Source organism: Neurospora tetrasperma, assembly GCF_000213175.1.
Source record: "Neurospora tetrasperma FGSC 2508 unplaced genomic scaffold NEUTE1scaffold_2, whole genome shotgun sequence".
Classification (NCBI taxonomy): domain Eukaryota; kingdom Fungi; phylum Ascomycota; class Sordariomycetes; order Sordariales; family Sordariaceae; genus Neurospora; species Neurospora tetrasperma.
Genome location: NW_009799100.1, coordinates 4,280,786 through 4,301,855, shown reverse-complemented (window position 1 = coordinate 4,301,855; position 21,070 = coordinate 4,280,786). Strand labels below are relative to the sequence as shown.

The 21,070-nt window shown below is 52.1% G+C and overlaps 9 protein-coding genes across 9 annotated transcripts; 4 read left to right on the top strand and 5 right to left on the bottom strand.

The window, feature by feature from the left end:
- Positions 1–10: 10 nt before the first annotated feature.
- On the bottom strand, positions 11–2,139 carry NEUTE1DRAFT_61273 (uncharacterized protein; the record flags this gene model as incomplete). The annotated part of the gene is made up of 1 exon (XM_009851570.1): positions 11–2,139. One exon carries the CDS (start codon positions 2,137–2,139, stop codon positions 325–327), a length of 1,815 nt encoding a protein of 604 aa, XP_009849872.1.
- Positions 2,140–2,642: 503 nt separating this feature from the next.
- On the bottom strand, positions 2,643–4,246 carry NEUTE1DRAFT_61271 (uncharacterized protein; the record flags this gene model as incomplete). The annotated part of the gene is made up of 4 exons (XM_009851569.1): positions 2,643–3,256; positions 3,313–3,944; positions 3,995–4,026; positions 4,082–4,246. The coding sequence occupies 4 exons, from the start codon at positions 4,244–4,246 to the stop codon at positions 2,751–2,753; spliced, it is 1,335 nt and encodes a 444-aa protein (XP_009849871.1).
- A 777-nt stretch (positions 4,247–5,023) lies between these two features.
- On the top strand, positions 5,024–5,877 carry NEUTE1DRAFT_121415 (uncharacterized protein; the record flags this gene model as incomplete). Its single annotated transcript, XM_009851568.1, has 1 exon — positions 5,024–5,877. The coding sequence occupies one exon, from the start codon at positions 5,134–5,136 to the stop codon at positions 5,875–5,877; it is 744 nt and encodes a 247-aa protein (XP_009849870.1).
- A 786-nt stretch (positions 5,878–6,663) lies between these two features.
- On the bottom strand, positions 6,664–9,254 carry NEUTE1DRAFT_128971 (uncharacterized protein; the record flags this gene model as incomplete). The annotated part of the gene is made up of 4 exons (XM_009851567.1): positions 6,664–7,227; positions 7,300–7,830; positions 7,926–8,387; positions 8,514–9,254. The coding sequence occupies 4 exons, from the start codon at positions 9,252–9,254 to the stop codon at positions 7,159–7,161; spliced, it is 1,803 nt and encodes a 600-aa protein (XP_009849869.1).
- Positions 9,255–9,507: 253 nt separating this feature from the next.
- Positions 9,508–9,692, top strand: NEUTE1DRAFT_116597 (uncharacterized protein; the record flags this gene model as incomplete). The annotated part of the gene is made up of 1 exon (XM_009851566.1): positions 9,508–9,692. The coding sequence occupies one exon, from the start codon at positions 9,513–9,515 to the stop codon at positions 9,687–9,689; it is 177 nt and encodes a 58-aa protein (XP_009849868.1).
- A 239-nt stretch (positions 9,693–9,931) lies between these two features.
- On the bottom strand, positions 9,932–13,061 carry NEUTE1DRAFT_121413 (uncharacterized protein; the record flags this gene model as incomplete). The annotated part of the gene is made up of 6 exons (XM_009851565.1): positions 9,932–10,239; positions 10,299–10,909; positions 10,961–11,200; positions 11,307–12,478; positions 12,849–12,909; positions 13,044–13,061. 6 exons carry the CDS (start codon positions 13,059–13,061, stop codon positions 10,197–10,199), a joined length of 2,145 nt encoding a protein of 714 aa, XP_009849867.1.
- A 1,017-nt stretch (positions 13,062–14,078) lies between these two features.
- NEUTE1DRAFT_136699 (uncharacterized protein) lies at positions 14,079–14,408 on the bottom strand (the record flags this gene model as incomplete). Its single annotated transcript, XM_009851564.1, has 1 exon — positions 14,079–14,408. One exon carries the CDS (start codon positions 14,406–14,408, stop codon positions 14,079–14,081), a length of 330 nt encoding a protein of 109 aa, XP_009849866.1.
- A 1,229-nt stretch (positions 14,409–15,637) lies between these two features.
- Positions 15,638–16,915, top strand: NEUTE1DRAFT_79942 (uncharacterized protein; the record flags this gene model as incomplete). The annotated part of the gene is made up of 2 exons (XM_009851563.1): positions 15,638–15,783; positions 15,904–16,915. The coding sequence occupies 2 exons, from the start codon at positions 15,638–15,640 to the stop codon at positions 16,913–16,915; spliced, it is 1,158 nt and encodes a 385-aa protein (XP_009849865.1).
- A 3,562-nt stretch (positions 16,916–20,477) lies between these two features.
- NEUTE1DRAFT_99811 (uncharacterized protein) lies at positions 20,478–20,945 on the top strand (the record flags this gene model as incomplete). The annotated part of the gene is made up of 3 exons (XM_009851562.1): positions 20,478–20,605; positions 20,795–20,819; positions 20,874–20,945. 3 exons carry the CDS (start codon positions 20,478–20,480, stop codon positions 20,943–20,945), a joined length of 225 nt encoding a protein of 74 aa, XP_009849864.1.
- Positions 20,946–21,070: the final 125 nt, after the last annotated feature.

Here is a 21,070-nt window from a genome sequence, read left to right as displayed (position 1 = left end):
AAAGCTACCAGATGGGTTGTCGCCAGTTCGCTGCATTTTCTCGGGGGCACGGAAACCCCACAATCCATGATATGATGATCCAAACGGCTCAAGAAACTGCGAGCAAGTAAATGTCCTTTCAAAGTGGCAAACCTAGGACAGTGGGTTCAGCTCATGCTTATCGTACATGACACGTAGTATAATCAACGCTGATATCAGAGGCCAAGCCCAGCTATTTACCCTGTATCTGACCTCCTGTCCCTCCCCTACCTAGCTCGTCTCGCCCCGTACCTTTCTTGAGGCGAGGAACTGCCGATTCCCGCGAGAGACACGTTCGGAGTCTTCCTATACCCTCAAGCCATTCTCCAGCACCTTTCTCCCTCTATCATCATACACAATCGAACTGAAAGCCTCAAAGTCGCCGTTGTCCACCATATAATCATCATCGTCCACGTCAAAGGGTAGCGTGCTGTACAGACCCTTGCCCGGCTCAGGCCACAGAGCCACTAGCGGGTCGTACTCTTCTTCATCACCTTCCTCTCCGCCTTGGTTTTCTTGGCTCGTTTCTCGGGAGAGAATCACATCTTTTAGACTCTTGCCATTCGGTCCCGAAGAGCCCTTGTGTCCCTTTCCATTGCTGTTGCTGTTGTTATTGTTGTTGTTGGACCCCTTGAATGTACTAGTAGTACCAGGAGAAGAACCAGGAAATATCGGCAAATCAGGCTTCACCTCCAACGCAGCCATGATCAATCCCACCAGCTCCTGCGGCGGCAACGTCGACAGATAAGCGCGTTTTTGTTGAGGTGGTTTATCTGCCCAACTTTCCCTCGTCGCGACCTTTGCTTGTTGTTGTTGTTGTTGTTGTTGCTGCTCTAGTAGTTCCCGTCTCTGCTGCCCCTTCTTACCACTCAAACCCTTGTTTCCCCCTTCCCTCTTCGCCACACACAGCGAACATACCCAACCCTTGGTCGGATCACGGATGACTTCCGTTTCGATGCGGGGGTCATGACACCGCTGGTGCCACCCTTCGTTGCACCCGTCGCAGAACACCATTGGGTTTTGGGCGGGACTATGCATCCGCGTGCATTTCTTGCACAAGGCTTGCTCGGCTGTGCGCTTGCCGTAGTGGTGTGTTGATGCCGTGCTGCGGTGTTTCTTGTTGGCGGCGTCGACGGCCGCGGGGCTGTAGGTTGTGGGTTTGAGGACTTGGCGGCCGGATTTGGTCATGGTGAGGAGGGAGGTTTGGGCGGCGGCAGCAGCGCCTGAGAGGGTGGAGGTGACGGCGGCGTCTTCGACCTCGGATACATCAGAGAGACTGGAGAGACTGCTAAATTCGTCCGCGTCTTGTTGTTGTTTGATGCGTTTTCGTCTGTGACCACCACCAGTGGTGGTGTTGGTGGTGGCAGCGCTGGATTCTGCGGCTGCGGCTCCGGCTTTGCTGGTGTTGGGGGGACGCCCGACTGGGTTACCTGTTGACGTCTTCGCCTTTTTGGATTTACTTTCGGCGGCGGCGGCGGCGGCAGCGGCAGGAGGCTTGGGTGGTTTGACTACCGAGACTTTGCCTGATGCCGTGAGACCGCTGTTGATGTTCTTTATGGCACTCGTTGTGCCGCTCTTGAAGGTTAATGATTTGTGTTTTGGAGGAGGAGGCGGCGGCGGCGGCGGCGGTAGCGGCAGTGAAAGGGTCGTTGAGTTCGAACCTGAACCTGAAGCAGCACGTGGTGCTGTCGACGCGCTTGGCAGAGAAAGGTTCTTCTTGACTGTCGTCGTAGGTGCTGGCGTTGGCATCTTGATGCTCGGCTGGACCAGGGGCATTTTTAAGCTCATGGATGTCGAGGTTTTTATCCCCGTGCCCGCCACAAGCCTCTTCTTCGCGTCCTCGAACGCATCTTGCTCAACCTTGATATGACTGCTGCCCGTGATCACCGTCGTTTTCGATGATACGACTGAACTGAAACTACTACCGCCATCATTCTTTCCCTCCTTGGCCTTCAGACGCTGAAGAATGAGCTGTGTAGCAGCCGAAAACTGTGGTACGTATGGCCGTGCCGACGAGGTTGATGCGGAGGACGAAATGGTAGGCCCCGAGCCGGGAGTCAGATTCGGCGTTGACGGCTTGGACGTCTGTTGGCTTCCCACGTTTGGTGTCTGGTCTGCCATGGTGGTGAAGGTTGGATTTAAAGATGGGTAGGTGTGTTATATGGTGCTTATGATTTAACCTTGGTGATACACGATCGATTTTAGTGTGTTGATTGCGACTGACATCTGGAGTATGTGTAGACTCACTAATGATATTATCGTCCTTGTTTATGAACTACGCTTCTGTCGACAATGTCATGAAATCTTCCTTCTAGCCGTTATTGCAAAACTCTCCATGACAAACCTTTCCACCAAAGAGGTTTGCGAGTCACTGCACATAAGACGAAAGATCTAAGAAAACGGAAAAAGAAATAGGTGGGAGAACCTAAAAAAAAGGCGAAAGTTGGAAGGAATGAAAGGCGTCGCGGCTTCCCGAAATGGGATGATGTTCAGAACCTGAGCTGGAATAGTACGGGGAAGCCGGAAGGGCATTGAGTGCAGTTGTAGCTCACTGCCATTCAGTGTAGCGACAGCATTGACCACGTGAGACGCATATATAACCCTAACCCGTCCCCACGGCAAAGCAAAATTGAAACGATGTTGAAGGGACTTCATTTTGTGATGCTGCGCTAACAACTAACAAACTCGACAACTATTAACCACCATCTATACTTACACTACCACGATAGCCATCACCTCACTACCCCCTTTTCCCTCAGCTGGCGTATTTGCTCGTCGCTCAAGCCTACATGATCCCTCAAGACCTCGTCGGTATGCTGTCCTAGCGTAGGTGGCGGACTTCTAATCGTGGGAGTTGTCTCCGAGTACTTGACAGGCGAGTTCACCATCTTGATGGGCCCACACTCTTCATGTTCTACCTCAACCACCATGTTGCGAGCAAGGGTATGCTCGTGAGTGAGGGTGGTGAGAATGTCGTTAATCGCAGCATAAGGCAGCCCTTTACCCTCAAAGACGTCCAGCCATTCCTGAGTCGTCTTGGTCTTTGTAATCTTCTCGATCTCCGCCTCGAGCTCGACCCGGTTCGCTACCCGCTGCGCGTTGATCTTGTACTTTGGGTCATCCTTCCACTCGGGCCGACCCAGGCCGTCGCATAAGATGCCGAATAATCGATCGTTTCCTCCGCCAAAGAGGATATCACCATCCTTGGTTTCGAATGCCTTATACGGAACAATTGAGGCTATGGTTGTTAGCGGCCTATTGCCCGACAGAAGGGATCAACGTGGGGACACTTACGATGGGCCGTTCCCCACCGGCCCGAGTCCTTCTTTCCGCTGATCAGGGAGCTGCTTGCGATATTCGCTAGGGTGGCCGTCTGGCAGTCGCTCAAGCAAGCATCAATCCATTGCCCTCTGCCTGTTTTGGCACGGGCAAGCAGGGCCGCCATGATACTGTTGCTCGTATACAATCCGGTGGTGAGATCCGTCACGGCCACGCCGACCTTGACCGGCGGGCCATCCCTATTACCGGTGATGTGCATAAGGCCAAATTCGGCTTCCACCATAACATCGTAGCCAGCCCGCTTTGAGTACGGCCCAGTCTGTCCATAGCCGGTAATGGATGCGTAGATGAGTGCTGGGTTGATCTGGCGGAGAGTCTCGTAGTCCAAGCCATACTTCTTGAGCGATCCCGGGATGTAGTTTTCCACGAGGATGTCACACTTGGCCGCCAGCTTCTGCAGTATCTCCACGCCTGCTGGATCTTGGAATGAAAGGGCAAGCGACTTCTTGTTTCGGTTGACTCCCAGAAAATAGGCTGATTCACCCGGTCCCTCCATGGACGAACCGGACTTGTAGCTGGCATACGGTGGCCCCCATGCTCGAGTATCGTCGCCTCTTACGGGATGCTCGATCTTGATCACTTCTGCGCTCAAAGGGTCTCAGCTGGCGCTCGCGCACTTTGGGGTCGATGGACTCACCCAAGATCTCCTAGAATTTGTGTACAGTAAGGCTGGATGGAAGAGCATGTCAGCTCGTCCCAGTGTGAGGGTGAGTTGTCTTCTTACCCCAGCCAGCACTCTGGTCATGTCTAGCACACGATAACCCTCAAGAGGAAGTGTTCCATCCGCGAAACGGACTGGGGAGCTGGCGAAGCAACGACGAGTTGTCGCCGGAAAGGAACGGCTCAGCGCCGAAGCACAGATGGCCTTGAACAAACTGCGGCGCATCATATTGTACAGAGTCTATCACAACACATCGAGAAACAAACGGTCATAAGCTAGTAACTAGGCCCATGGGAGCTTCAGCCAAGACAGGATGACAAGTACTAGAGGTATGTATGCTACTCTATACCGGCGATCGGTGGAGAAGAACGGAAGCCATTGCCGTTCCTTCCCCGCAATTCCGGGGGTCTAGCCGCCGGTTCCCGAGGTTTACAGCACACCTTCCAGCGCCATTCCGGTATTGAGACGGCAAGCGCCCACGAACTCAGCGGCATCGGCCACGATGAAACGAACCCCACGATGCAGAGTAGTAATTGTTATTCCGGGTGACAGTAGTCGTCCAAAGTAGATATTGACAATACAGTTAAATACGCTTTCCTACTACATGAAATTGTTCGACCTTGTGGTGTGATGGAAACGATAGCGGCCATGACCCTATACACCATGTCGAAACAGCTCTATCAAGTCCAAGAGGAGGTGAGGAAGGGACATGCGCGCTCTTAAGATGTTGAATAGAAAACTAGATCACAATTTGTCAACCGAAATGCAATTCACAGCCTCATCAGGCCATGGCTTTGCTCTGTACTAATCGATGTCAACTCAAACCTCCTGCATTGTCGCTAACACTGAAGGTTGGCAGCTGCCATCAGCTGACCAATCAGAACGCTCAGTCTCTTTCGCCTGAACGCCTGTCGAGACTTTTCCACGCCGCGTCTTGGGGAGTCCACACCTGTCCCATCAATTACACCTGATATCATCCATCATCGAAACCCATAACCTCACCCACGGTCCATCGCCTTATCTCGACCACATTGCTGACACGACACACATACATCCCCCCCCTCAAATTCCACACGATCTAGTCTGATAATAAGAGATACAATAACGAAAACAACATGGATTACCAGAACCGCGCGGGCTCCAAATTCGGCGGCGGCGGCGTAGCCTCCCACTCCGCCACCAACGCCGACCGTCGCGAGCGTCTGCGCAAGCTCGCCCTTGAGACTATCGATCTCGACAAGGACCCTTACATCTTCCGTAACCATCTCGGCTCCTTCGAATGCCGTCTGTGTTTGACGGTGCACCAAAACGACGGCTCCTACCTCGCCCACACCCAAGGCAAGAAGCATCAAACAAACCTCGCTCGCCGTGCCGCCCGCGAGCAAAAGGAAGGCAAAGGCGAAGTCGACCCACAGACGGGTCTCCCCGTCGGCGTCGTCGGCGCGGGTTTCGCCGCTTTGGGACTGGGCGCCGGCGGCGTGCGCAAGAACGTGGTCAAGATTGGTCGCCCCGGATACAAGATCACGAAAGTGCGCGACCCCATCACCCGCCAGCAGGGATTACTGTTCCAGCTGCAGTACCCGGATATCGCCCCGGGCGTCACACCCAAGTGGCAGGTCATGAGCGCCTTTAGCCAAAGGGTCGAGGAACCGGACAGGAACTACCAGTACCTCCTGGTCGCCGCGGAGCCGTACGAGACGTGTGGGTTCAAGATCCCGGCGCGCGAGTTGGATAAGCGCGAGGATAAGCAGTTTGAGTTTTGGGACCCAGATAGCAAGGAGTACTGGGTGCAGATCATGTTCATGACCGAGCGCGAGGAGCGCTTCAATGCGGCGCCTGGGTTGACGGGGAGGAGGTGATTTGTTTTATTCTTCTGGTATTGCTTCCGGTTATTCTACACCCATGTTCGGATTTGATCGGGGGCCGGGAAAATATGCTTGGCGTTTACGGAGTTTCCTGTCATTGTTTGGGTCATGTTCAGCGCCGACTCGGCTTCTCGGACGTCCCCACAAAGTCACATATCTGTCGCAGGAGAGCTTATTGCTATAAAGAAGGCGGAACGGGGGGTACACGGTCCTTGAAAAATCACGCCAAGGGACAGATCACGATCCGGCCAGCGGCCTTCGTCCAACGGCGATCTGAACGGGCATCACACAAAGTCGAAGGAGCTTTGGGCGGACGGCCCATCCGAAGCACGACGATCGCCGTTGAGCGGGTATCGGGAAAATGGATTCAAACCGCTCGCAACGGCACAGGAGATTGGGACGTTCGGTACGGACGGAGATATCAGACAAAACCGGGACTTGAACGATACCAAAATCACCGGCAGAAGGGACCTCGAGATTGTTGTTGTAAGGATATGTATATACAGACTTGGAGTTGCGTGTTCCTCCTAGCTGACATATGAAACAGACCCGATGAGCGGACATTACGCCCATTGTCACCTTCTTTCATATGCCCCCGTGAGTATATTGATTTTCTTCATTACATGATAATGTGAGATGATTTGCATGCTGTCGGCTTGTGACCAGCCACTCACCACTTTATTTTGAAAAGGGGAGTCTTGTCTGCATGCTCTCTCCCTAGCGAAGCAGGCCGTATGGGTGGGTTCGCGATCGTAGCTCGTATAATTTTGGCAGTGAAGATATAATTCTAATGGTCATATTGATTATATACAGTAGAATATACTATCTCGACTACGTGAGTAAACAGAGGTGAGGAGCGCTGCACTAACAGCTCTCTCCCATCTTGCCTGTAGTGCATGCTTCCAAAGTCCGAACCCATCCAAAGACCCCTTTCGACCAAGCTCAGATCTGCCTTTTGTACATCATTGTCGAGAGCAATTAGAATTGCAAAAAAAAAAGACAACTGCACAAGCAAGGAAAGGCAAGCGAGCCGAGCCCCGGGAAGGGCTTCGATCCTGCAACAAAACCAAAACCACGACGACACGGAGCCCAGCAAATTCGCAAGCCCTGCAACATGCAAGGGTTGTCGGATCTGGTTGGACCGGTGACTCGGAAGTATCTGTAAAAATCATCACCGCAAGGTTCCAGGGGGGGTCTTGGACTATTCTCGGATTCGGATTTGGAAGCAAGCCATCGAGCGGGTGAACTGAACTCAGTGACTAGGATCGTGATTATTTAGGAGATCAGGGTGGTTCCTTTTACCCTTCCGCTTTCCATCTTGGCGGTTCTTGCGCCGAATTGAATCTGTGTTTGTAGGCGTCAGCCAGAACCTTTTCTTTCATCACGATGAGTCCCAGAAAAAGTTGTCAAACTTACGGCCCTTTTCTTCTCCTTCGCCACGCCTTCCATACCCAATTCCAGAGCAAGCAGCCTCAGAACTCGCTTACCAGGTTCGACTTCCCCTCCCTCGTTCTCAAAGTCACACTTCTCCCACGCCGGAGTGTCCACGGCCCACCTTACTAGCCTCTCATCCAGAAAGGGAAACCTCACCTCCTTACTCCAGTGAGACATGGCCCGATCATCGCGACCAAGGTTCCGCTTGCCCAGACGACCCACGTCTAGCAAGAGTTCATCAACAAGACCGGCATAGCCGGCCCTCTCATAGGCGGACGGGTGGCGGGAATAACCACCGAAGAGTTCGTCGGCTCCCAAGCCGGACAGAAGGACGCGGGCCGGGGAGGTGTACTCCTCTTCCACCCAGCCGTCTAGGTGGGTGCACGCGCCTTGGCCGCGCGCGGCGAAGTAGAGGGCGTAGCCGATGGAGAGATCCATTTCGGTGTTGTGCGGGTAGATGAGGGAGATCACCTGTTGGCGGTGGGAAAGGGTTTCGGTATAGGGGACGTTCACCTGGTGAGTATGGGAAAGCGATATGTTAGAGAGGGATGGATCGGTGCGAATGGAACATAGTGGACGGGAAACCAAAGGGACAAATGACAACTTACAGCTACAAACCGGAAGGCCCGTCCAGGACAGACTCTCTGCAGCTCGGCGAACGACTTTCTGCCAGTAACTCTGTCGGGACAGGCCTCGTAGAAATCGATGCTGTCGACATCGACCTCACCATTGCCGCCGTTGTTCTTGGCATGATCCTTGCGGAGCTGGGCCACAACGCGCGGGTTTTCGAACGCCACGTTCAGGAGATCGATCCCTTGCTCCGGGTCCATAACCTCGTGCGCTAGTCTCGCAAGGACAGTGCAATCCAAACCTCCGGAGAAAAGAACCGCGACGCGAGTGTCGTGTGCTACTCTGTCTGCATTCGGAGGCTGCGGAATGTTGAGAACGCGCAGAGAGAGGGAGTCGATAAGTTGTTGCTTCAGCGCAGCTACCGAGGGGGAAGTTGCTGACAGGGGCGCGTAGCCCGAGGCGGGTGGGAGAGACTTGTTGAATGTGCCGATGCTGGAAACCTGCAGAGAGAGAGTAGTGAGTTTGAACAACACCCTTACCCATGATATAGCCATGCCGCGCGTATTCGCAAGATACGAAATTCAACAACACAGAAAAAGTCACAAACGGCAACGCAAGGTACTCACAAACTCGGCGGGGTCAACACCCTCGATCCAATCCCTTCGCACCGGCTGCAACACCGCGGATGTTACACCCTCGCCTGACAAAGGCAACATGCCCCAATCAAGCACATAAATCCCATCAGCCTCCACTTCCTTCCACCCGTTGGCGTTGGGATTGGCGTTGGTATCACCACCGCTCAACCCCTCCGCAACACTCGATAACACCACCTCTCCAGTCCGCTCATCCCTCTTCATCATAAGCGACCTCCTTCCCAGCCGGTCCCTGCCAAAGAAGACTTTCCGGCCCGCCTCATGCCAGTAAACAAAGGCAAACGGACCTTCAATGGCTCGGAAGACATCCAGGATATGCTTTTCCTTCTCCTCTTGCATCGAAATAGGAGTAGTAATCACAGAAGCACTAGCTTCCACTCCCCTCAGCATCCGCCAAATCTCCTCTCCATCGTTGCCACTGACGGGTTCACCATTGATGCGCCAAGCCTCGCCGTTCCAGCAGAGCACGGAGCCTTTGTCCGCGTCCGAGTCGGAGAGCGGTTGTTTAGCGACGTGATCGCCGCGAAGGGCGAGGACGGTGGACGTGAGCTTTAATGTCCAGCAGTCCGTTGAGTCGTTGTTGGTTGAAGAGGTGACGCGCCTTTCAACCTCGCCGAGGTAATCTGGACCGCGGTTGCAGAGACAGCGAGTCAAGTCTGAAGAGACGATGTGGGTGACGCCTGGGGGGGTGAGGACGGCGTGGATGCCGCACATTGTGGGCGGAGATGATGGTGGGAAAGAACAACACAGAAAAATGGAGGGGTTAAGAGGGGTGAGAAGCTGTCGTGCAGTTGAGATTTAGCCCAGCAACGCGAGGTTGCATGTAGGCCAATGTGCGCAGGACGTCCGTGCGTTGTAGGTGCGATGATGTGCTTAGTCAGCGGACTGAAACTTGCGAGCCGCATTCAACCGCGTCAACAAGATGCATAAATGTGAGTCAGGAAGACGGCCTCGGACATGAGATTGTTGATCATGTGGTTACTGGAAGTGAGTGGTTTGATGGATGCAGGATTTGAAGCGGAAAGCGCCACGCAAAAGAGAACAACCAAAAAGAAGGAAAAAGGAAACAGGAAATCCCGAGACAAGAAAAACAGGTCGCGAGACCTTCGACACCGAAGGACAAAAGTTAAGAAAAAAAGAAGATTTTAGCTGCAACTCGTTTCGATCGAGTGACCTCCGGGTTATGAGCCCGGCGCGCTTCCGCTGCGCCATGCAGCTTTTGAGATGTTGTTGAATTGTTATCTGAGGACAAGCCTTAAGATAGCGTGGATGGCTGAATGAGTCATAACCAGGGTGGAAATTCCTTGGGTTTGAGCCGAACACGGAACGCAACACACAATAGGGTAGCAGACGGCGAACAAAGGCACCACCAGCCAATGGTATCATAAAGTTTAAATAAATGGTCTCTAATCATGTATTGATAAGTGGTATCTCAGGCTGTATTAATTCAATGACCCCCAACCGTACGTTCCCATACTCCCAGCACCTCAATGTCAAGACTCATTGAGCCCTCCAAGGCGCCAACACGCATTGCGAGCGTATAATCGACTGCTGCATTCTTGTCGAGTGCTCCATGAAAGGATGGTGTCCATTTTTTTTCCTGGTCTGGCCTTGGCCAAGCCAACTTTCCACCTTTGCAAGTCTTTGCCCATTTTATTATGCTGACAGGGCGAGACAAGCGTCAACGGCCAAACCAACCCTACGAGAAAGCGTGAGCTAAACTCCTCAAATTATGTGAAAAGGGACAGGAATACTCACCTTCCTTCCTTCTGATACACCACATCGCTGATTACTTCGCGATCAAGATCCGGAAACATGCCTGCGAGTGTTTCCACGACGTTGGCATGTTCAGCACGGAACAATCGTTGTGCCTCAGCAGCTTCGGCACTAGCTTGTCTTGCAGCCGCCTCTTCAGCAGATAATCTCTGACGACGAGCTTCCTGCTCTGGTAGAGGCGTGTGGGCTGGGCTAGGGACATCTTGGTCTGCTGATGAAGATGCCCCTTCGTCAGAGAAGAATCGACCGATGGTGCTCAAAGGCTTCTGGATCGTGCTTAGCAGTCCTGCTATAGCCGCCTTTTCCTCGTTCGCACCATATTCACTGCTTTCTCTGGCCTCATTAGAAGAGCTAGACCGGCGCGGTGTTGCAGGACCGCCAACATCAAGTGAGGCGCGGACTTGTGATGACTCTCCAGCACTTAGCATTGGCACGGCGGCTGACTTCTCAAACTGCTCTGGAGGTGGAGGTGACTCAGCCCTATGCTTTTCCGCAATGGCAGACACTGCCGCCTCGACGTTCTTCTCAAACTCCTCGTCCGTAATGGTGAGTGTCGTTCGATCCATGTTCTCAATGAACTGAATTGCTCCCATCTAGAAAAGGTTAGTAGGTCAGAATCGGAAAGCGTCGTGCCAGTAACTTACTAGAGAGGAGAGGTAGTAGCCGGCTTCTCCGCCGAGCTTGTCTTGATTGCGGAATCTGAGGATGTATTGGACATTAGACACCAAGTGTTCCGGGTTGGCTTGGAGCACGACATAAATGAGCATCGGCATGAACGAGTCCGCCGACCCGTCCGATTTTGAGTGCTTAAGAAGACCAAATATAACCTTGCAGCAGTTCAAGACACATATTATCTTGTCTCGCGGTGCGCGGTATGACTTGATCTTCAGGAGCTCTGCGGTTTTGTCAGCGATAGCCACACATCGAGAAGCCATGATAGTTTTCACCTTGTTGTGCCAGCTTGAGGAACCGTTTGCCGCTTTCACTAACCGGAGGAATATCGAGATGTTCCTCTTTTACCCAGTGGTAGATGTTGATCTTTTGAGAAAGAACCTCATCCCGTTCAACATCTTCCTGGTGCTGTCCACGCCGTCCTGGTCCCATTGGCCGTTCCCCACGCCGCCCCTTGTTTTTGGCGCCGGGGATCGGTTGTGGTGGAGGTATTGCGGGAGAGAAGGTTTGGGTATAGAGCCGGTTCATGACAAGCTTCTCCATTCCTTCCCTGGCATTGTCGAACTCGGCATCTGACACGCTCCTCCATACCTCGCACTGTGCCATTTTGTTTGAAATGAATGCGAGGAAGTCGCTGATGATTTTGACCTGCTCATGGACCATCCATTGCCTCTTGCCGAATTCGAACAGAAAAGACTTTAGGTATCTTGCAACAGGATCGGCCTTTTTGTTTCGGAGCTGTTCGACGAAGCGATGGAAATCGAACGGTAACGGCGGCTCGGGCTCTGGCTCGGGAGGAGGAGGGCGATGAAGTGAGGTCGTGGGAGACATTGGCGTTTCCAGGCTCTGAATGCTATGGCGTTTGTGAGCCTGTGATGGACTGCCACCGGTATGGAATGGGTCGTCTTTTGGGGGGACTGGGGGAGCCAGCTCTTCCCTGCCCTTTTCCTTCAAAGGCGTCGTCGCAGAAGAGGTGCTTGACAAGCTTAAGCCTTGCAAGTCCTGGAGTTGTTGGACCATGGAGGGAGCAAGTGGTTCGAGGCTCGATTTGCGGGGCGGATACTGTGCGGGACTGGCCAGCAAAGGCGACGCCATCTCTAACCTGGGGCTCATGACTTCCTCTGCGCCGGGACCTCCACCTCCTTCGCTGAACTGCTCCATGATGCTCTGCAGCTCGGACCTGGACCCGCTCTCACGCTCGTCGTCACTTGCATATTTCTTATCATCGTATGCGGCGTCCGACCTAGTGGGTGATACGCCGTCGGAGCCGGAGCCACGTCTCGAGCGCGGAGGAGCTGTAGAGGGGCTTCGAGAAGGAGGTTGCGAGACGGCCGGGGTGGGTGGAGTGGGGTCGATGTACGTCCGAGATTCAATCGTAAGGTACTGCGTGGCAGTTGTTGTGGTTGGAGAGGTGGTGGGCTTTAGGGTAGCAACCGAAGACATCAAGTCGGTCTCTTCATGGTGGGTGTCGTTCGCATCCTCTCGGTCCACTGTGCTCGGGTCAGAGGCAGTCGCGGGCGTCAATGACGCGACTACTACCTCTTGCTCGGAATCGGCGGCATGCGTAGGGGCATTTGGGGGGATGCCAAGCTGGCTCTCGGAAACGGATGTCTGGTCGTGAGGCGACATGCAAAAGACTGGAGCGAGGACGGCGCGGTAGGCGTTGATACAAAGTGCAGTGCCGAGTCGCAAGTGTTGATTGGGAAGCCGAACGTGGGCTTGTCGGGTTCGGGCAGAAAGACAGCAAGCACGTGTGGGTTCAAGCTAGCAGCTGGGCTTTGCTAAGTGTAGAATTAGGGCGAATCTATCAAGATTTCTTCTGTTTCAGTCGGCAGAATGACCAGTCCGGAACAGCCGTACGTATGTGGATGTGTTTAGGGGCGATCGTCGGGGAGTTGGCCGCGCAATGAAAACAGAGTCTCTGTCGACGACAAGGCAAGTGTCAGCGTCGCGGATTTGGCCAAATGTTGGGGTGGATGAAAGGCAGGCCCGGAGAGAATGTGTACATGTCACGAATTTGAGAGGTCGAGTTCTGGTGTACGGATAGAAGGATACATTGAGGCATGCGGGCATGTCGAATCCTCTACGTAGTGTACCTATGTTGCTGCGCCCATGCCACCATTTCCTGGCGCCGGTCCTGTTACAATCAAGAAGACAAGGGGCAGGCAAGGCAGTTAAGGTGCGGCCCCGCAGCGCTAACTCGATGAGCAATTAGCGTAGAGTGATTTCCATACATAGCGCATTATGCTGGCCCGTGCACGAATCTCAACTGCCTCGGCCGCCCAGCTGCACCACCCGCACATCATCCACTGCAATAATGGGACGGGTGTTTCACAACAGGGGGGGACGATTTATAGACAGCGTATTAAGGGATTGATTGACTTTCAGAGTTCGAGTGTCATTTTGCTACCATTCGAGAGCATTTTCGATCACATTCACAAGCGAGTCCGGGCTGCCCGGCCTACATACTGAAGGAGCCCCGCCACGCCCGGTAGCGTCTCCGGCGGGAGCTGGATCTTGGCAGGGCTGAACGGCTGCCCGAGCCCCGGCTTTGTCTCGCAGCCCAGGACCCACTCGAGCCATGGCACGCTGTTACGTACCGGTGCCGGCCCGGACAACCTAACCGTCATGGCGCAAATCTCCCGACTTCAACTCCGTCGGTACGATAGACATTCCATCTTGGACTCTTTTTTCAACACATGCTCAAATCAAGCCGTGAATGCAACCATACACCACGACTTCCAACCAAGATAACGAACCATATAAGGCCTCGAGCCTAATGCGACCCATCCTCTAGCTTTTCTCGTGTCTTTGGCTGAAACTCGGACAACACATTCGCCAACAGTCAACTGACTTTGATGCGATTAAAGTAGCCCAACCTAGCGTAACCCACCAAAACGCACCAACAGGCCACTCATGTCACTGTGCCCACACATCAAAAGACGACAACGAAACATCATCACTTTGGCATCATGTAAGTCGGAACAAAGTTTGACCACGGCCTCGAAAGGTACGCCGAAAGAACCCAAGAACCACTACGCTTCTTTTTTATTATCACCATTCCACCCTCGCGGGCAAGTCCAGCCAGCCCTACTGCGGAGGTGACCTCATCGCAGGTCCCAAGGCTCTGATCGTCCTCTTGATGAATGCTTCGAGAGCCAAAGCTTTGTGGAACTCCACCCACTCGTCTGAGCCATATGAAGGGTTCCTCTGCCTTAGCGTGTCGGCCCTAGTCTTTGCCATTTCCTTCTGTTCTTCCAGATAATTCGAGACGAGCTCGCTGCGTCTTTCGATTAACCTCTCCAGGCGCTCACGGCGTTCAGTTTCCTCCCTTAGATCGTGCCGGGCGATTCTATATCGTCTCTCTAGCTCTTGCAGACTTGGAGTGTCGCCGGGGAAAATTGAAGAGTGCCGAGGCATCTTGAATCGTCGTTTCAAGGATATAAAAGTGGGTTGAAGGTTGGTCTACGCCACTGACTACTTGGGCGGTGGGTTGTTAGTATAAAGAAGGATGGGAAAAGGTAGAGGTTTATTCGAAAGTACCTCGTGCTCCAAGGGGTGATGGAGAGTGACTTCGATGATCACGATTTTTAACCAGCTCGCCGAGGTACCTGACCTTGCGGCTATATATACACAATGTGTGCGACATACTCCTTTCTTGTATGGCACAGAGGAGCCTCACCCATCACTCTTGGATCCTCACTCGGTTTGCTCTTCTCGGTCGTTGTCAGTCATTGAAGTAACTGGCATGCCATACTGGGTCACAGAGTTGCGAACTCTCGACGGTTCCACTCCTTGCTTTTAGACGACTGTGTAGGTATTTACCTCTGTCAACGGAAGTTGAAACCTACAAACGAAACCCGCCATGACTATGCGCCGCCAACGCTGAATTCAGATCATTGGATTCCTGCCACGCCTTGTCACAGGAGTTCGGTAACTGTCGTGAATACCTGATCGTGGTTTCGATGCCTACTCAATAGGATGAGAACGGACCAAGGATTACTCAAAGCTGGGAAATAACCTGTCCACTCTCGTACCACCCAAATGACACACCACCAAGGGCTTGAACTCTATGTAGTCCTTAATTTGCTAAACTTGAATCGCCCTCCGTTTGTCTTCAAATCCATCCGACCAAGTATCCCTTGCACTGCAGCCCATGTAGGCTGCCTCTCTCACATCACATGGGTAAGAATAATTGCTCGGGTTCGTAAGAAACACCGATTGTCTCTCCTTAGCAATGTTGCCGTTTGTTCTTGGTGAATGTTTACAGCAATAGAAGCTCAGGAAAATTCACTCTCCGAAGGGCGTAGTTCAGTCTCCGAGTAGCAAGTGATTTGTTGTAGCTTCAACGACATTTCATCCTTCTCTAGGCTCTGGTCACGGGCTCAAACGACTAGCTCATTCAAATAAGCATGTGCAACTTGCGAATCTCATGGGGCAATGACAGCTATTGCAAACTCAATGGAAGAAGGAGAAATGTACCCGGAAAATTAACCTATTTACATGGCATGCCCTCAGACTAGTAGGTATGTATCTGTTCTTTTACCGTCATCAGAGAAACACATACAACCCAAGCCAAACATCAACAATCGAGCGCCTCTCATCATTTACATCAACTTCAAGCCAATTCATCCAAGACAACTATCAGTATGGATTTTTCAGAGGTCGTGAGACTTCTAGACGACACAAAGCGCCAGGAAGCTCGGAGAGATGTTGAGCGTCTCCTCAACAACCCTCCGTCTTGCCAACCACCCTGGGGAAAAAACCTCAAAGAACTAGTCAAATGGGCCACGGAGTATGTTGTTCAGGAGAACCGACCTTGTAAAGACAAACCCCACAGAGCACATGATAAGCCTGAATCAGAGAAGAAATCGCAATCTGAGGCTTCAACATCGCAACATGACTCCCGGGAAAGATGCAAAGTCCAAGCAGAACAAGAGCCAGAGTCCAAGGCACCTGAACGACCGACCCTCAAGATGTTTCAACCCCCACATCTCCAAGATTTCTGGAGCCGCAACCCCAAGTGGGTGACCGACTACTTCGTCAATGCACAGAAGTATCCACGCCTCGAGGTGATTGTTCGCGCCATGATGCAGGAACATATGATGGCGGTACAGGACTACATGTCTATTATCAAGATGCATGTCAATCCAGAGAGTGACCGTGAGAAGGTTACATGCCTGGAAGAGCAAGACAGCGAGGAAGAAGGAGCAACCGAAACAGCAGGAGAGGGAGCGGAAGAGGAGGCCGAGGAGAAAACAGAAGAGAAGGCGGAGAACAAAGCAACAGAGGGACAAGAGACCGGAGACGAACTCTCAGACGCTGACAAAAAGATCTTATTCCAAGACCTCCAGAATGTCGTCAAACAGCATATCCGCCTCAAGGCAATCCTCGACTGCTACTGGGTCATGTCGCACGAGGGCGCTCTCATCCAAGACGCCAACCACATGCTCTTCATGGAACGCCTCCGAGCCTCAACCGCCCCGTCAGACCATGATCAGGCTCTGCCCAGTGACTTCCCACTTATTTCCCCCCGAGTCCATCAGAGGGCCGCCCCAATCCCATCTTCTTCATTTCCCGAAGCGCAAGCCGAAGAAGTCGCTGAAGATGACAAGTGGATCAACGATCGGGCAGTTGATCTTCGCGAGATATACCCTTTACTCTCCGAAGAGGCGGCTAAAGAACTCGCCAAATGTGAGAAGGTGGTCTGTGAACACGCAGATTTCCTTAACGAGTATGAAGAGAAGATGGGTGACCGCACCTTCCTCTTGATGGCCAAGCAGATGGAACTGATGGGAATCGATGAAAGGAGCAAGCTCGAGAAGCTTAGACTCAAAGCACAGGAGATGGCGCTTGAGTTGCAGGAGAAGGAGACGAGTGAGAGGGAGAAGGCTTTGAGGGAACGTGAGGAGAGATTGGGGTTGTAAGTGATGATTCGGTGAAATATACTGGATCAAGGCAGGAAGAAGTGAAGGGTTGAGGAGGAAGGGGAAGGAAAGCTAGATGGATTAGCGTTGGAATTTAGAAGCATGATATTGGAAGGAAAAACTCGAATTTGAGGGGTTACTGCTAGGCCCACAGTCAAGAGGAGGCAGAGAAGAAAAGGCTTCGATGACTAGAGCGTCCAAAGACAAGAATGTACTCATCATCAGGAGGACATGGCTGGAGGGATTATCTTGGGGAGTATCCAAAAAAAAAAAAAAAAAAAAAAAAAAAAAAAAGGAAACAAAGCGCCGAGGCGGTGACACACGCTGCTTGTTGTTTCCCTCTGCATTTGTGAAAATGACCGACCTTTGAGGAGCTACGACAGCAAGCAGGATCATTAAAGCTGGTGGTCACTTCTGTGGTTAGGAGTTGTCTTCACCCGTGCCTTTCCGCTGTTGGTTGCACTCAGGGTTTCATATATTCGTAGTTGCTGCTTTCACTATGTTCCGTCCTTGTCAACTGAACCTCTATTTTCCTGGTCGGGTTATCCGTTGCTTTTCACATTAGGTTGCTGACACTTCAGACCATCTCAAGAGTCAGTAAAATTTCGCAGCAGACTGAGAACAGCAAGTCTGAAGCTGTGAAGAGAAACGTGATCTTCCGTGAATTGATAATGGCGAGTGTACAATCCTTGCTTACACATCGCCATGAAGCAGCATGTGTTTCAACGGCAGACACCGGGCAGTGACTGTGGCAGTTAACATACTTTGTGGATTAAGTGAGATTATCTCCCACTTCGCCTCCTGCTTTTTAACCTCTCGCCACGTTCCATTGTTTCAATTCTAGACCAAATGGGATCTTCCACATCTCACCACTTGTCATGATTCTGTACATGTTTGTCTACGCTCCATCGCTTGTGTGGCTGTTATGGGAAGGTTATCAAGAAGGCGTTGAATGAGTGGCCAGGCATCGCATCGAAGAGATGGAAGCTCTGGTTCAATGGTATGGCTCAGTTTGAGGAAGTGTCTGACTGTAGCTGCTGCATACTCTTTCCACTTCTTCTGTACGTTGAAGCTGGACAAGTAGACGAAGGGGATTTCAGCGCAAGTCATCGTGATCACGAATAATCGTGAAGCTCTCGGAAGCCGGTCTCATCCATCTCTCCAAATCGGGGTTATATCGGATATCCAGGACTGAATTACTTAACCGCTCTCAGCCGATTATCCGGTTACATGAGCCAGCAAATGCCGTCTTGATATATAGACTTGATGCAAGAAACGTATTGTCAGTACGGTAATGAAGGATCGACATCACTGAGCAGCGCCCGACTGTCTTTAACTCGTCCGCAAATCCCGATGCTCTCCCGATGTTGGTTTAGTATATCTTTGCAAATGCGAATCAAGTGAGGGAAAGCACATGTTCTGCCGTCCCGAGATGCCCAGACCACGCAGATCGGTTCTATGCAAGCTTGCGACTCGCTTCTTATTCTGGCGAACATCGTTGTGACATTGGTACGGCAGTGAGAGTATCCCATGAATCTGACCAGCATCTGAAGGACTTCCCTTCTGTAGAGGACGTAGTTTGTCCTGCGTCCTGTTCAAAGTTCTCTACTCGCAATGTAACCTTCTCGAAAGTGAAGAACACACATTTGTCCCTCTGTGTCCAGGTAGCCAGCTACTTTCGAGTCCTGGTATAGAGACTCATCTCGCATAGCGACGGTTCTCGTGACGGTTCTTGAGGGGTTCCAAGACAGCAGTTTCAATAGTTTATTTCCCTGCCGAATTGCGTTTGGGACACATTGCCAGTACCAATTGAGTCTCCGGCAGAGGCATCAGCCGAAGAAACAGAAAAGGCCTCAGAACAGGAGGAATGAAACTCCAGAAAGTCCGTGATAGACGCCTCTGACTGACACACACCCAACACCGACAACGGCTATTCGTCTGTCAGAAATGACAGAGCCCAGTAAACACAGCAGCGCATCTTCATGGAGTAGTGTGATATTTTTGTGCAAAGGAGGGTGTAATCTGATCCCCAATCTCTGGTAGTCCCCCCAAGTCAGGACAGGGAAGCCCCACTCCTAAGGGTGCAATAAACCAACGTTAGGCAGGCAGGTGGTAACCATAGGCAGGAGATCGGTCCAAACAGGTGACTTGCCTCGATATTCCGCATATTGCCTATACTCTGCCACATCCTCGCCAAACCACTTGGCCGCTTTGATAACAAGAAACGCTGAGCAAGGGCAGGGACGCAGTGATTATTGATGCCTCAGCCGGAAGCCGACGCCTGGAGAAATCATATTTTGAGCCTTCATGAACGCCTTGTGTTGCCTTGAGTCAATGACAAGGCTCCGGGATTCTTCCTCACCATTCACTTGGGCATCGAGCTGAATCTGTAGGGAGGTATGGCTTCAAAGATGGTGTACCTACGTCTAAGACATCTCAGGTTATCATTGGTGGACATCAGGTTCAACATGCTCAACTCAGAGCTTGACCTCGGCGAGGAAGCGCAAGGTACCTACGGCATGTACCTATTTGCTCGGTTGCCCAAAAGGGAGGTCCCGCCACGATATGATTGGGCAGAAGACCGTGATAAAAGTTGTACAACATCAGAGATCATTGGACGTCCACGATGCACCCAATACACTACCTCTTCCGCTGTCAATGGTGACCGTACTGGTTAGCTACAGGCATTGTTGTACGCCGTTCACCGAAACAAAGGGCTATCATCACGCATGGCTTGACAGCGAATTGGGAATCTGAAGAGACTTTGCGAGTCTCAAAGTCTGGGACACTGCTGCTGAGGACAACTTGAGCCAAAGTCATGTGCTGAGATCGACGTTCACGCCAAGGTGAGGGAGCGTAGAGGACATCAGAAAGAGACCTGAGCACCTGAGAACGTCGCTGCAGCGACGATGGATGCCAACGGGATTGCAGTCCAATCGCAGAGCCGCAGAGACGTGCCTATAACCACCCCATATCAAATTGAGTAGTGTACAGTAACGGGATGCCCATGCATGTATGTATGCAAAATCCGGCAAGGATGCATGTGACGGATAGAGGCATCCAAAGATTTTGCGAGCGAGAGCACCACGCCAATCACCTCAGGCTTGGCCGTGAAGGATTGCCTGCTTTTTTTTTTTTTTTTTTTTTCTCTTCTTCTTTTCTTTTCTAAACGGCAACATGGGGCCATCAAATTGCTCGAGTGTTTTGTGATACGCGTTGTACATCTGCATCCAAACTTTCTCAGGAGCTTAGTTTAAGAAGCCCCTGAAGGCGTGCAGGACACCAGCGATGTCGGTTGTCGTCCGGTACGCCGGGACGTGTTCAATTTCTGATCACGGCAACGTGCCACTGGTTCAGCAAATGCAAGATCGGGTGCAAAAAGCAAGAGTTCTTTGGGGGGCAGGTGAAATCGAGAGCCATTTTGACGTCCCGGCAGCTGGGCCGAAGGCATGTGGTCGCTGCTAACTCCAACTCCAACCCACCTCTTGCTTCCGGGTTGGTGGTCTTGGTCGGGGCCCGATATTGTCGGCGAATGAGAGGTTGACACACAGTCAGCGCCGTGATGGTCCGATACGGGCGAACCCCACGGCCCTCACTAGTGTACTGCGACACTAGAGCCTGCAGAGCGAACAGTCGGTTCCAAGTGCGGAGAATCGGCGACCTGCGCCAAGCCGTATACGGTGGTGTCCAGTAGGTCTCCAGTGTGCCGGCCCATGGAAGCTATCGCCATTGAGGCTAGGGGAATTGAGTTGGCTGAACCAGGTCAAGCTTGAGCCGGCGGCTAACCTTGTTGAAACAACAAGGGCTGCGATTTTCTAGGCGATCGGAGGGGCTTTCCGCTTTTTTTTCTAAAGAAAAAAAAATTAAAAAAAATCGGAGCTCGACCGATGGGATTGAAAACTTTGTAAGTTTGTGTTCGAATCTGAGTCAGCTATGATATTGTTACGAACGTAAGAAGCGCGTCAAGGTGGCGGCTCTGTCAATCGAGCTTGGTCTCGTCGGGAAGCTGGTGGGCTTGGTGGCTCTCTAGATGGGCCTGGATGGGGGGTGTTGGAAACGCGATAACATGGTCATCTTGATGCGCATGAGGGGCAGCATATGACATGGCAACTCAATAAATCTTGACGCATCTGATGCTGAACGGGTGACGAGAGA